This window comes from Arachis stenosperma, chromosome 7, assembly GCF_014773155.1.
Source record: "Arachis stenosperma cultivar V10309 chromosome 7, arast.V10309.gnm1.PFL2, whole genome shotgun sequence".
Classification (NCBI taxonomy): Eukaryota; Viridiplantae; Streptophyta; class Magnoliopsida; order Fabales; family Fabaceae; genus Arachis; species Arachis stenosperma.
This window is the reverse complement of record NC_080383.1, coordinates 18,629,529-18,644,164: the sequence shown is the minus strand read 5'-3', so window position 1 is coordinate 18,644,164 and position 14,636 is coordinate 18,629,529. Positions and strand designations below refer to the sequence as shown.

The 14,636-nt window shown below is 28.1% G+C and overlaps 2 protein-coding genes across 2 annotated transcripts; both read left to right on the top strand.

Annotated features, from left to right (window-relative positions):
• Window positions 1-1,349: 1,349 nt before the first annotated feature.
• On the top strand, window positions 1,350-3,616 carry LOC130941519 (universal stress protein A-like protein). The gene is made up of 4 exons (XM_057870056.1): window positions 1,350-1,720; window positions 2,232-2,341; window positions 2,421-2,539; window positions 3,248-3,616. The coding sequence occupies exons 1-4, from the start codon at window positions 1,540-1,542 to the stop codon at window positions 3,342-3,344; spliced, it is 507 nt and encodes a 168-aa protein (XP_057726039.1). The 5' UTR covers window positions 1,350-1,539; the 3' UTR covers window positions 3,345-3,616.
• A 9,538-nt stretch (window positions 3,617-13,154) lies between these two features.
• Window positions 13,155-14,232, top strand: LOC130940327 (transcription termination factor MTEF1, chloroplastic-like). Its single transcript, XM_057868438.1, has one exon. The coding sequence runs from the start codon at window positions 13,180-13,182 to the stop codon at window positions 14,089-14,091; it is 912 nt and encodes a 303-aa protein (XP_057724421.1). The 5' UTR covers window positions 13,155-13,179; the 3' UTR covers window positions 14,092-14,232.
• The last annotated feature ends 404 nt before the right edge of the window (window positions 14,233-14,636 follow it).

Below are 14,636 nucleotides of genomic sequence, written 5' to 3'. Positions count from 1 at the left end.
ATATTTTATCCTCTAAATAAAATTTAAAATTTAAAAAATACAAATTCTTTATACATATTCCCAATCACACGGCTTTCTTATATAAATATTTTGATATGATAATTAATTTTATTATCGAGTTTTATATTCGTAAGTCGTTTTGATTTTATGTCTTTAATAGAACGCCAAAAATGTTACTTGTTATAATATGTGACATTATTAGATTATGTTAGCGATAATACATAATTTAGTCTCTCAATTTGTACATAAAATTTAATTTATTTTTTAAAATTTTAATTGGCATTATTTAATTTTTAAATCTTGTGAACGTGATTTATATTAATTTCTAAAATAATTTTCAACGTATAGACATTAACAGAACGCTAATGTAGACAATTGGATGTTACGCTGAATTTTGTAAACTAGTATCATTTTAATTTTAATATTCAAGTAATATGTAAATGATGTTTATTGAAACTTTTTTTTTAAAATAAGTAATATGGCATTGATTTTAGACTAATTAAGTGTCAAAACTAAAATTATATCATTTTACAAGTTTTATCATAGTATTTAACTATTCATATCAGCATTTTATTAATGTTTGTAGAGATAAAATTAGATGAAATATTAGAGAAAATTAAAAATATTTTTACAATAAAATAAAATTAAAATAAAATTTTAGAGAAGCTAAATTAAAATTATTATATAATTTATATGTAAAAAATTAAAATTATAATACTTTTTCATTATGTGGCTCGGTCACTAAATATTTATGTATCAAAAATGATTTTAAAGTCTAATATAAGTTATGTTTGCAAAATTTGAAGTTAAAATAAAAATAATTAAAAATTTAAAACAAAATTAAGGGTTATGTGTATAAATTTAGCAATTAAATTGAATATTATCTTTTATATTATCATGTGATGTAATACTTAATGGCTTATATATATCCATACAAGAGTCAGTTAAAGCAAATTGATTATAGAATAACAATATCAATAACCAAATTAATTATTATTTATTTTTATAATCATACTAGTTATATATTAAAATTAGTCACTAAAATTAATTATTATGTATTTGTGTATAAATATATGTTATTTAATTTATTTTTAATATGTATTTTATAATTTAATATATATTTTATACTAGTAACTGATTTTAGTATATAAATAATTAAATAGTATTTTTGTTATTTTTATTAGGTTTAATATTTTGAGTTGATGAAATTAGTTTATTTGTTATTGAATAGAGTTTTAACATTTTCACACAAAAAAAGTAGAAAGGAATAAAAATAAGATTTTGTTTTCTCAAACTGTAGAATTATCTTGATATGAGAATAAGAAAAGCACACCACCCTGTATTTCATTTTGAAGAATCCATACTTTCTCTAGCGCCTTCAAGAAGATTCTTATCTTAATTTGCATGTAAAACTCTCTATCTCTGTTCCAAAACCATTAGCTGAGCCGCCAACACAACACAACCCTGCTCTCTATATATTCATAAGAAGGATCACAACCTTTGAAGCAGCAAGTAAATTGAGTTAGAGAGTATATCATAATGGCAAAGGCATCATCAAGAACCGTTGGAATAGCAATGGATTTCTCTCCAACAAGCAAGTTAGCACTCAAATGGGCTGTTCATAATCTCATCAACAAAGATGATCGAATCATTTTGATCAATGTTCAGCCTCCACAAGCTGATCACACCAGAAAGGATCTCTTTCAGGACACTGGTTCGCGTAAGTAGTAATCACTAATTACTTCTCCTTTTTCGCTTTCAAAAAGATTAAGTTAATTCGACCAAACTATCTAAATAGATAGTTATGTCGGATTAATCCAATCTTTTATAAATATCAAATTGGTTTATAGTTTTTGTAGTTATAATTGTCCGTATTTAAATATTTGATAATATATATAACAACAAAATGACAAATAAACTCTTGCAGATTTACACTTTAGAGTTTAGATAAATTAATTTTTTTAAAATATACTAATAAAATTTTTTAAGATAATAAATATGGATATACTATCTTTAAATTAGTTCTTTTATGATTACGATAAAAAAATCTTAATTTAAACTAATTTATTTATATTTATTATTTTAGAGAATTTTATTAATATTTTTTTGTAGAGACTAATATGTTTAAAATGTAAATTCTCAAGAGTTTATTTGTTACTTTATTCTATATATAATATATTACATAATTTAGGGTCACATTTTTGTGTGATTTTGTTGTTTTTTGCTTTTAGCTTTGGTGCCTCTGGAAGAATTCAGGGAGATGAATTTCACAAAGCAGTATGGGATTGCTAGGGATCCTGAAGTCATAGATATCCTTGACACACTCTCAAGGACCAAAGGGGTATATATTTATCTAGAAACAATTTATATAGTATGGTAACTAAATCACTAGTTTATTAATTTTGGTTTTGTTGAAACAGGCAAAGGCAATGTTTAAGGTGTACTGGGGAGATCCAAGGGAGAAATTGTGCAATGCTGTGGAAGATCTTCAGCTCAATTCTTTGGTTATTGGAAGCAGGGGTTTAGGTCCCATTAAGAGGTATAGTAACATAAGCATCCCTAAATTCTCACCTTACTTTGTCTTTTCTCAAAAGAAGAAAAATTGGATCATTATTTTTTTGTACTTTATATCAATACTTGGACTATATCATTCTTAAATTTTTGTGAGATATTTATTCTAATCGACTATGATAAGTGTATATCAAAATCAACCATCAAAGTCAGTTATCAGTATAAAATACATACTAGAATATAAATATATATTAAAAATAAACTAAACTACACATATATTTATACATAAATATATTGATAGTTGATTTTAATATACAAATAGTATTTTTGTATTCTAATACTAAATTTTGAAACTTACAAATAAATCAAGTTCTGATAAAAAAAATGTCTAATCACTCTTAAATTAAAATAATAAAATTTAAATATAAAAATAAAAAATTTAATAATATTTCACATTTTACTTTATCATTAGTTTATTAAATTTTTTATTTTTAAATATTAAAAAAAAAAGAATTTTAGAAAATATATTTTTCACTAAATCTGTCTTTTATATTTTTGCTTTTTTCCACTATTTTTAATATTCTGAAATATAACTTAAGCTCTTGTATTTTCTTATTGAATTGTGTCCGTTGTGCATCTAATTCTATTTTTGTTTTTAAATACCATATATCTAGAAATTGAATTACTATACAATGAATTGGAGATTCAATTAAAGTGCTAAATTGTTACGTTTCAGGGTGTTGATGGGCAGTGTAAGCAAGTATGTGGTGACAAATGCTTCTTGCCCTGTCACGGTGGTTAAGGGCAACCAACCTTCAAATTCTAGGCATTAATCAAACTGTGATTAACATAGTTTGCGTCTTTATGAAGAAAATCCACAAGTTTGATTAATAAAAGGTGCACGTGTACAGCCTCATAATTGAATCATAATTAAGTGTGATGCACCCTTTGAATTGCTTTCACATTAATAATAATTGCTATTTGGTTTTTTGTACTTAAAGTAGAATTTTCTGTACTTCAGCTTTCATTACTGTATCTTTATACGCCTCTCTTGTAATTATAATTAAGTACGTAGTTATCAGTTGTGTGTCATTTTACATTCAAATAAACTAGATTCATAAGAGGTAGATATTTGTCATTTTAATCAATCATTTTCTTTATATAATATAAATTTTCACAAATATTTGCAATCAAAGAAAGGTAGATTCATAAGTTTGTATTGCAATGTCACAACTACCAGGGTATGAGAACTATAGAAAAATAAAAAATATAAAAATGATAAATTCTAATAATTTATTATGTTTTCATCAGAAGTATATATAATTCCTCAGTTCTAATTTTCTCCGAACTTATTTCTTGTTTTATCATTGATATTTCACACATAACCACTAATCATCATCTCCCCTTTTCATCATTGCCATTGAGAATTCGGTACAACCTATTTTCAACCAATCATGTAATCTTTCTTCTTAAGTCATAGATACAGAATTATTGTTAAAAGTAACTATCTAACTTGTTCCATTATTTTTTTTCTATGAATATCTAATTCCATAAATCAAAAACTAATTTGTTGCAAGTCTTAGTTCCATTGTATATACAAACTAAATTTTTTTTTTTTGTATAATGGAGGTCTATACAAACTAAAATTTAAATTATTGATACTTATTTAAACAGATGAGTAAAATGAGTAAATTGACTATTTGATCAACCAAAATGATTTTTTGTTCCACTATTTTAAATTTTTGATGGTCTTGGTGCATGCTGATCTACAGACTCTATGGAAGGCAGAAATTAAACATGTCCGGCCGAAATTTGAAAGCAAGCTCAATTTTTGATAGACAAGCTTTTCGTTGTTTAAATAAAGGGCCCAGGACCAAAAGAACATAAAAAATATAAATAATAAACAAATAAACCCTGACAAAAAAAATCAAATTCCCAAATTACTCATGTCCAAAAAAAGAAAATCTAGTTACTAGTTGGCTATCAACTTATGCGGCCAAGAGGCAGAGGCTTCATCTTCATGGAGGGTGTGTCACTAAGCAGCTCCTCCTAAGTTTAGTTCCGCCATTTTCTTTTTTTTTACAAAAACTTGAAAGAGTTGAATTTCATGAATAAAAAGGTGCGCAAGAGTAACACCAATCATGTAAAAAAAAAAAAGGTAAGAGTAATATCAACAACATGTACAGGGTGTTACCTGTACCTAATGAAGGAGAGAAAGGAAATGAAAGAAATTGAGTGGATTTTTATTTTCTTTAGATGTGTTTGGTTAGAAGAAAAATAAGAAAGAAAGAAATGTTATAAAAAGACAATTTTACCCCTATATTATAATATATATTGAAAAAAGTGAAGGGATAGTATTGGAAGTAGAGAGAAAAACATTAGTTTTCTCTCCATTTTCTTTTCAACGTTAGAGAGAAAAAAAATTGGTGGGTTCCACCAGTTTTTTTTTCCATCCATTTTCTTTCTCTTCAATTTTCCTCTTCAACCAAACAATGAAAAATAATTATTTTCCTTCCCATTTTCTTTCCTCCATTTTCTTTCCTTCCATTTTCCACTCAAACAAACATAGCAGAAATGACTGAGTAGTATCTACAATAATATTCTAATGTTTAAGTTAGAGAATTAGAGAGGTAGGAATTAGAATTTTGGGGTGAAGTTGTTTATACTTGGAAGTACAGTTATGTTCAGGGATAAATCTAAAAAATTTTGATAGTGGGAACAAAATATATATAATATGATAATAATTTTTTTAATAAAAATAAAAAAATATTATGTTTATATAAAAAAAATTAATTATCAAATTATCTATTATAAATTCGAGTATAAATATATATTAACTTATTTTTAATGTATTTTGTATTTTAAAATTTATATTTTAAGATTTATTCGGTAAAAGTGATTATTTTATGTATACGTAGCGTAATTGTTGTTATAATTATATTTGTTATTGTAAAATATAATTATATTTTAAAATATCTAATTACAAATTAAAATACTAAAATAGTAATTTAAATAATAACACATAATTTAACATTTAATTTTTTTATATTTCATATTTTGAAACCTTGACCATATAATCAAAATATATTTTTTTGTATATGTCGTTAAACAATCATTTAAAACTTAATTTTTATACGATTAGCTCTTGATGATATTCATAGTTGAAAAAATTCATTCAATTAGTGTAGTTATTATGAAAAAAAACTAAAATTAATTTCAAAAGAAGAAATATAAATTGATAGATAATATTCTTTCGCGTCGATTTTTAAGAAAGAACATCAATCTTATTTAAATTTAAAAATTAATCATTATAATAGGTATCTAATATAAAATTTTTAAATTGACTATCAAATATCGAAAATTGAATAAAAAATTATTTGTATAATCAAATTTAATAATTAAATAAAAACAAATAAATATTATTATTATTATTATTATTATTATTATTATTATTATTATTATTATTATTATTATTATTATTATTATAATATACTATTCAATAAAATTCTAAATTCTATTAGAAGCACTTGTCCCCATACTTATAAAAGTGGATCCGTCCATCGTTATATTTCTTTTTATATGTGTGTTCGGATATTTATTTTTAGGAGATACTTTTTGAGTTTAAAAGGTGGCTAAGAGAGAGTGTGTTCGGGTCGAAGATATTTTGGCAGTAAATTTGTTTGGGTCGATTCAGTTCGGATTTTGGTATTCAAAGAAATTATTTAAAACACAATACAAATATTATTCGCATATAAAGAATTAGTAATTATATATTTTATATTCTAACATGTATTTTATATGAATAATTGAGGTCGTTATCTCTAACTATGCCAAAAAAAACTATATCAAAAAATATTATCTACCTCTTGACTTACAATTCTCTTCCAATTGCATGATCCTGACTACCTAGATTCATTTTTTAGCAGATTTGCAAACTCTCCCAAAGTCCCAATGCTTGGTTGTAGAGCTAAATTTAATTAAATTCACAGTGCAGTCCATGAAAGTACGAACATTGATTTAATATGATGGTTATTATTCAATCAAGAATAGAATTAGTAATATTAAACTTTCTCTTTCCTCTCCGTTTAGAACAGCCTTTCTATATAATTTATAATCTAATCAGCACTTCAGATGTTGGTAAAAGTGGATTAGTTCAAATCCAAATATAGAATTAACAACAATTATTTATAAGAAGTAGAGATTAGTAATATAAAATTAATTTATATTCATTAATTAATCAATATCTCATTGGGCCTACCCTTATTATATTCAAATACTATATAATTTGTTTAAGATCTTATGATGAAAGTGATTTTGGAAAAAAGTATTATTATCAATGTTTTTGGTCATTCATTATGGACTACCTGGTTCATTTTTAATGTGCTTGGTGTACATTGACCGAAACATACAACAAACGCAACTAGTTCAAGTTCAGCTGAGAACCAAAGAAAGAAAAGTGAAAGCAATATTATTTAACTTTTATGAGGATAGCTAATTTGGCTTTATTATTTCAATTATGGTTGGGTGAGATCTCGTCATCTTGATAACACTTTTTTTTTTAGATTAATTAACCAAAAGTGGTTGGAGCGATTATTATTGGTGGATATTAATTATTTGGATTAGTAACATTTTAATAATTATGTGTGGACATGGCATGATGATCTTTAATAATTTATCATTTAATCACACCTTGTTAGTCAAATATAAAATATTTGACAAGCTAATTAATAACATTTTACACCCTGATTAAAAATTTTTAATGGTGTAGAATAGAATTGAATTTTATTAAAAATTAAATTTTAGTCTAAATTAAATTAAATTTTAATGTTTGAAATAAATTAATAAAATTATAGAATTGAATTTCATTGTTTAGAATATTTATGAAATAAATTAAAATTTTATAATGAATAACTTTATCTTTTATTAATATAACATCATATTTAAATAATAAATATATTTATTTATTAAATTACATAAAATAATTAGAAAAGTTATCTTTTAACTAAATTTTTTTTATTAAAATTTGTTCATTTAAAAAAAAACAAAAATTAGATCAATCTAAAAAGACTAAATTTAAAAAACATTATTATTAATTAAAAAAATTAAATGGTTCTTCTTCCACCATGATGGTTTCAGTGGCTAAGAGAAGGGGGGTTGAATCTTAGCCCCCTTCTTTGCTTGAAACACTTGCTGACCTTCAGAGAAGACTTTTCTGTTTTTGCTCGTCACTGGACACGAGCAACTTTGTTTTGTCTCGTCCTTTGCCACGAGACTTTTCTTTTTGTCTCGTCACTTGGCACGAGAAAATTCTGGTTTTTGCTCCTGTGTATTTGAAAACAGAAATGGAGTGGAAAGGAGAAGAAGATTGCACCCAGATATATCCTGGTTCGGCTGCTAAGTGCAGTGCAGCCTACATCCAGTCTCCATCACAAACATGATAGAATTTCACTATAATCAATCTGATTACAACTTGTAAAGTGCTAACCCAACTTACAAGGGGATTCCCACAGAATCATGATACACAACATAGATGAACAAAGGACCTCTAAGACATCTATGGCTTTTCTTTTAATTTTGCACTCTTTGCCTTTTTCCGCTCTATGGCTTTTTCATACAAACCTCACTTGTTTGCTTTTTTCATGAGACTCAAGACATGACAAAATTAAACAGAAAAATTACAAAACAGAGAACATTGAAGGAGAAGAGAAAACTGTTAGCTCAGGTAGCTCTGAGAACTCTGTGCCTTGCACTCTCAAATTTTCTCCTTGCTTCAAACAGTGGTTGTTTCCCCTTTTTAAAGAAGAGGAAAGCCTCCACACTTGAAGCCAAAACCGAACCAACTTCTTCCTCCTTCAACAAACACAGAACCGGTTCGGCCACTCAGAGAGAGAGGAGATAACCATGCATTAACCAACATGCAATTACCTCTAGTCCTTTCTTGATCATCACCTTTCATCAATCCGGGCTCTCCATCCTTGGCTTGCTCTCCAAGATGGATTTCTGGCCCTTGATGCCTCATGATGATAATGACTTCATCTGCTTCAATCCCTGCCTTCAACCATCACTTCGCCACTCTAGCTACTCCCTGTGGTGGTTGAGCAGAATCAAAGACAAGCCATGCTTCAAGAATCTCCCTCTTGGCCGAATCTTCAACGTCCATTTTTGAGCATGAAAAGCTCAAGATATCCTCACCAAATCTAACCACATTTGGTAAGTATCTTAGCTACGGCTCATTTTTATTTTAGTATCTTTTCTTGCCATCATCAGCTTGATGGTCTTGATGCATGCAGCCTCTTTCTTTTCTTGGTTGAAGAACATTTCTTCCATTGTTTCCTGGACAAGGACCGAAGAAAGAAGAAGAAAGAGATGAGAGAGAATTAAAGAATCTGAAGAAAAGCAATGTAGAGTGGTTAAACACATTAATTTGAGAATAGCTTGCTTTTACTTCCCTTAGAGTGGCGTGCATAGTCATAATAGCCATCAAATCAATCTTCTCTCTCTTTCTTATGTTTCCAATGCATTGAATTAAATTTGAATTCCATCCAAAGTGAGAAATGGAATCCGTTGGAGGCAAGCAACAAATGTTAACTTTTGCTTTCCTGATGGACTTTGGATTCGGATCATGCATGAAAACATTCATCAAAATTGAATTTGGGCTTTGTTGCAATAAAGCTTAATCTGACCCAATAAAATTTTGATTCAATCAAATTAATTGGGCTTATGATCATGTTTGAGTTTTGGCCCAATTAATTTATTTTCCATTCAGCCATATTCATCATAAATTATTAAAACCAAGGGCTGAATGTATATTGGGCTTGCACCAGAAAATTGTTTTCGCCCCAATATTAAACCTGCACAACAAAATTATTTTAATTAACACATTAATCAAGATTAACTTAATAACTTTGCTGTTAATAATGTTTGATCATCATCAATTTAGTTTAGAGTTTTCCAAACTCATCACACCAATAAACCAATAACAAAAAACAAACATAAACTATTAAGAATTAACTTGTTGAGTGGTCTAATAATATAGTAAGTAAAAAAAATTAGTCATTAACGATAAATTATAACAACTAATTTATGTTATTAAAAATTTAAAATAGAACAAAATTATGCTACTTTTTGCTAGTGTCGTGATTGACACAATTTTACTTAAAATGTTTAGACATTTTGGCAAACGCTTAGTATCATTAATTTAAGTTAAACACGTAAAATTTATACGTGTGGATATTTTTTAAATCTATACAGTAGGGGTGTGCATGGTTCGACCCGGCCCAAAGACTCGACCCGGCTCCGAACACTTTAGGGGATAATTTGGTGTTATTTCACCGGGTCTAGAGCCGGGTAAGGGTTTCAAAAATAGACCTGGTCATTATTTCAGGTCGGGTCTGAGCCATGGCTCGGGTCACCCGAAATCGGCCTGATGGTCCGGTCATCATACACAATTAATATTTTGTGTTATTAGTGATGGATAATGGCTATTCTTATGTGGAATTTAAGTATTGGAAACCTTAATATTTTGTGTTATTAGTTATTATAAGACTATAAGTTAATATTTTATGTTTAAAATGCATAAGATTTTAGACTAATTAATGCATAATATTGTGTTATTTGTATTAATTTAAATATTTGGTGTTATTAGACAATATTAGTATTTATTATAATTATGCTTTAATTTTAGAGAATAGTTGGTTCTTGTTATATTTTTTTAAGTGAATTTTACCATGTCAAATAATGGTTGGAGTCTTGAAAATTTGGATATTTTCACATGCTAGCTTATAAGAAGGTATCAAGGTAAGGTAATGTTAACGTCCCGGTTTCACCCGATTTTTACCCGGTATAATCGTGGCCCGAAAATGTATAGGTTTAACCGGGTCTAGGGTCGGGTTCGGGTCTAATAAATAGGCCCAGCATATATTTCGGGTTGGATCTGGGTCACATCAAACCCGATTTACCCGACCCATTTACACTCATACTATGTAGTAGATCTTTCAGAAAAAATAAGTATATATTATATTAAGGGACTTGAAGAAAAGAAAAGAGAAGAGAATGAAGATGATGAGAAAAGAGAAAGTGTATATATTAAAAGGTGGGAGACATTAAGAGAAAGTAAATGAGAAAAGTTAAGAAAAAGTAATTAAATTATAAAGACATTTTAAACGTTTTAAATTTTAAGTGAAATATCAATAGAATGGAATTCTAAATCAAACCTATTTGAATCGGAATTAATTTAAAAAAAATAAATTAAATTAAATTTCATCCAAACTAATTTAATTATTTTTATTTTAAACATTAAAATTAAATTTACTTCTCATAGGAATTGAATTCCAAATTATTTCCAAACGCCATGTTAATGTTGATGATGGTAATGTACACCCTTTTTTTTTAAATGCATTTTCAATGAGCTAATTATTGTTACTTTTTCATACTATACCGTATAAAAGAAATGAAAGGATTGAACCAGATACATGAATTATAAATCATAGAAAAATGTTAGATTACTAATATATTTTTTTTAATATTTGAATCAAGACTACTAATTCTCCACTTTTTATTACTAAGATTGTTGACCTTTGTATAAAACACTATATTGAGAATTTACAAGATCACCTATTTATATGACAGACGTTGTTATAAAAAAATACAATTATTTATACAAAAGTTAATTTAAAAAAAATGACACTTTTATCTTCTAATAAAAAAAAGGCTAAAATGATATATTTCTTCTTTTTATTTATATATATAATATATATATATATTAGAGTCAAATAAATATTTACTAATAAATATTATTTTTTTACAAATTTTTCTGTTGTTATTAAGTAGCATTATTTTTTTTAAAAGAAATAATAATAATAATAATAGGAAAATGGCATAAACACACAAAATACATGATAGAGTAGTTCATATATTCAATAAAATTAACATCAAAAGCACATTTAAAATATAGATGTCTTTGAAAAGGTACTAGAAAAACAATACTATATAAAAAATATACTAAAAAATATAAAAAAATTAAATATACTTAAAAAGATAATATTATGTTTTTTAGTAATTATTTATCTAAAAGTAATTTTATCTAATATTATTTAAATAATATTTATTTTATCAAAAATTAATTTTAATATAAAATTATCAAATATAAATCATGTTAGCACAAATTTACTTTTACCCAAATTAATTCTATAAAATTATTTTTTATAAAATTACTTTAGTTCAAATTTCAATTTGACAACCAAACGCACATTATATTGTATCACCAATATTTATTAATCATTTCGGCTTAGTCATTTGTATCTGGGTAATAGAAAAAATATCAATTCATCACTTCATGGGCTCCGCTAGGTAAACAACTAAAAAATTGAATAATAGATTAAAAATTTGATCCAATAAAATTTAAAAAATACTTCACTCAAATTATTCAATAAATTTTTTTTGAATAATTTAAAAATTTAATCATCTGCATATTAGTAAATTGAACATATAACATATTTCAATTGTATCTAACTAAATTATATCCAATATATTCTAATCGTCCCTAAGATTCAACGTAATTTTAAAATTATTTTTCTAATCAAAATACTCCTTTCGACTCAAATTATCCACGGCGCCAAGCTCGAATCCACCGCCGGGACACCCCAATCACCGTCGTGAGGCCAATTCTGTGATGGGAGCATCATGGCGTGCGTTGTCGGAGTCCACAGAAAAGATTCTCATATTGGCCGCTGGATCATTCTCTAAGACTGCCTTAGATGCATCGCACTTCACATCTCAAGTTTGATTCCAACACATCTTAAGTTTGATTTCAATATTGTTATTGAATTTAAAATATTAAATTGAAATAAATTGACAATGTTGTTGTTTTTTAATTTAAATATTGGTTTAATTGTTAAATATTGTGTGTTGTTGTTAGAGCTCCATTTATAGGTTTTTTGTGGTTTTTTTCCTTTCTTCATGACTTTTCTATTTTTATATATATATATATTTTATTATTAAAGATAATTTAGTTCAAAATTTTTAAAAAATTTAAGTTAAAAGAACGATTTTAAAATTACGTTAAACCTTAAAACGATTTTATATGCAAAAAATTGAAAATGAAAATTTTTTTGACTTATAGTCTAGAACAGAGTTTTGTGATGACGACAATGATCGTTATGGGAGAGATCGACGCTCGTGAGGATTGCAAAATGGTATTACTAACAGGATTGGAGGAGAATTTAGTGCGGCAGTCAAGTGCTTTGCAACAATGATGATGATGATAGTTGTAGGAGAAATTGACGCCATTAAAAAAGTAAAATGCAAAACGTACAATTATTTAATTAATTAAACATCTAAATTCTAATTTCAAATTTACCTTCCTTTTTAAACTGTTAATCACATGGTTCACCGTATACATTGTTTCTCTATTCTTTTCCTTCTATTAAAATTCCAAAGATTATTTGAATGCATACAACCAAATATGAAGGGCCATTTGGGAATTAAGCAATTAACTCCGTTGTTCTTAGACCCAAATTGAACCTTATAGTCCACCCAAATTGAGATGGAGAATCACTGAAATCCAGCTACAGCCAATCAAATCTAAAACTGTTGCCACGTGTCCTGCCACAATGTCATATCCTCTCCATAATATCAGCACACCCCACCTTCATCACCAATCTCATCACAATGACCCCAGCAGCCGTAGCAGCGGCTTTACGCTCTTCCCTCTCCACCATCTCTTCCCACAAACCATCGCCATCAACGTCAACCAACAACCATGTTCTGCTCAAACCCAAGCTAAGCCTCATCCATAACAACAACCACCACCACCCAGTAATTAACCCAAAGCTCTCCCTCCAATTCAAAGAGAAGATCCTCTGCCTTGAGATAATGGGCATTGATGCAGGGAAAGCACTCTCCCAGAACCCTAACCTCCGTACAGCCACCATGGAATCCATTCAGTCCATAATCTCCTTCCTTCAATCCAAAGGCATCCACCAAAAAGACTTGCAAAGAATCTTTGGCATGTGTCCCAAGATCCTCACCTCTGACATCAAGAAAGATCTCAACCCAGTCTTTGATTTCCTCTTACAGGACCTCAGAGTCCCAGATCACAGCTTCAGGAGAATCGTCAACAAGAACCCAAGGTTGCTTACCTCAAGTGTTATGGAGCAGCTCAAACCAGCACTGTTCTACCTCAAGAGGCTTGGCTTCAGGGACATGGCAGCCTTGTCTTTTCAAGACTCTGTTCTTTTGGTTTCCAATGTGGAGAGGACACTAATTCCTAAGCTCAAGTATTTGGAGAGTTTGGGGTTTTCAAAAGATGAGGCTAGAAACATGGTTTTGAGGTGTCCAGCGTTGTTTACTTTCAGTATTGAGAATAACTTTCGGCCAAAGTTTGAGTACTTTGCTACACAAATGGGTAGGGAATTAAAGGAATTGAAGGAGTTTCCTCATTACTTTGGGTTTAGTTTGGAGAATAGAATAAAGCCTAGGCACATGGAAGCTGTAAAGGCTGGGGTTAATTTGCCTTTGTCAGTTATGCTTAAAAGCACTGATGAAGAATTTAGGGAGCTAACAGGTCAGAATATGAGATGACTGTCAATATGCTATGTATTTTACCAATTGAGTTTCTTTGGTAATTAAATCCTTGTGTAGATAGTTTCAATGATACTGGGATACAACAGAATTATGTCTTTGTTGATATTTTACACATAATGTAACTTATGTTCATATTTATTCACTTATAACATAATTTTGTTGGTTGAATACACGGTAAAAGATAATAGAAACAAACTTGTAAAAACATCGAAAATAAAAAAATTTCTCTAAAAAAAGCAATTCATCTCATCAAATATTCAACATCTTATTGTGATACTTTATACGAATGCCTTAGTTGACATCATTGGCATTCATGAATCGAAAACACAATATAAATGTCCTTGAACTCCCTCCTAAAAGGAGGCTTTCATGACATGTTTGATTTCAACAATATCAGGATGTCGAAGAACTCCAAGCAACTTTATCTCCCAGAGAATGCTATATGGGATCAAATATATCATGAATATTTGGTGGCTGAACATACAACACCATAGCTTCCTTTTCCGATGACGACTTGAATTTTGTACCGGCTGGCATTGCTG

Excerpts from the sequence above, each read along its gene's own strand:
- LOC130940327 (XM_057868438.1), top strand. The coding sequence starts at position 13,180 with ATGACCCCAGCAGCCGTAGCAGCGGCTTTACGCTCTTCCCTCTCCACC.
- LOC130941519 (XM_057870056.1), top strand. The coding sequence starts at position 1,540 with ATGGCAAAGGCATCATCAAGAACCGTTGGAATAGCAATGGATTTCTCT. Across the intron at positions 1,721-2,231 it reads CTTTCAGGACACTGGTTCGC|CTTTGGTGCCTCTGGAAGAA; the intron begins GTAAGTAGTAAT and ends TTTTGCTTTTAG. Across the intron at positions 2,540-3,247 it reads GGTTTAGGTCCCATTAAGAG|GGTGTTGATGGGCAGTGTAA; the intron begins GTATAGTAACAT and ends GTTACGTTTCAG.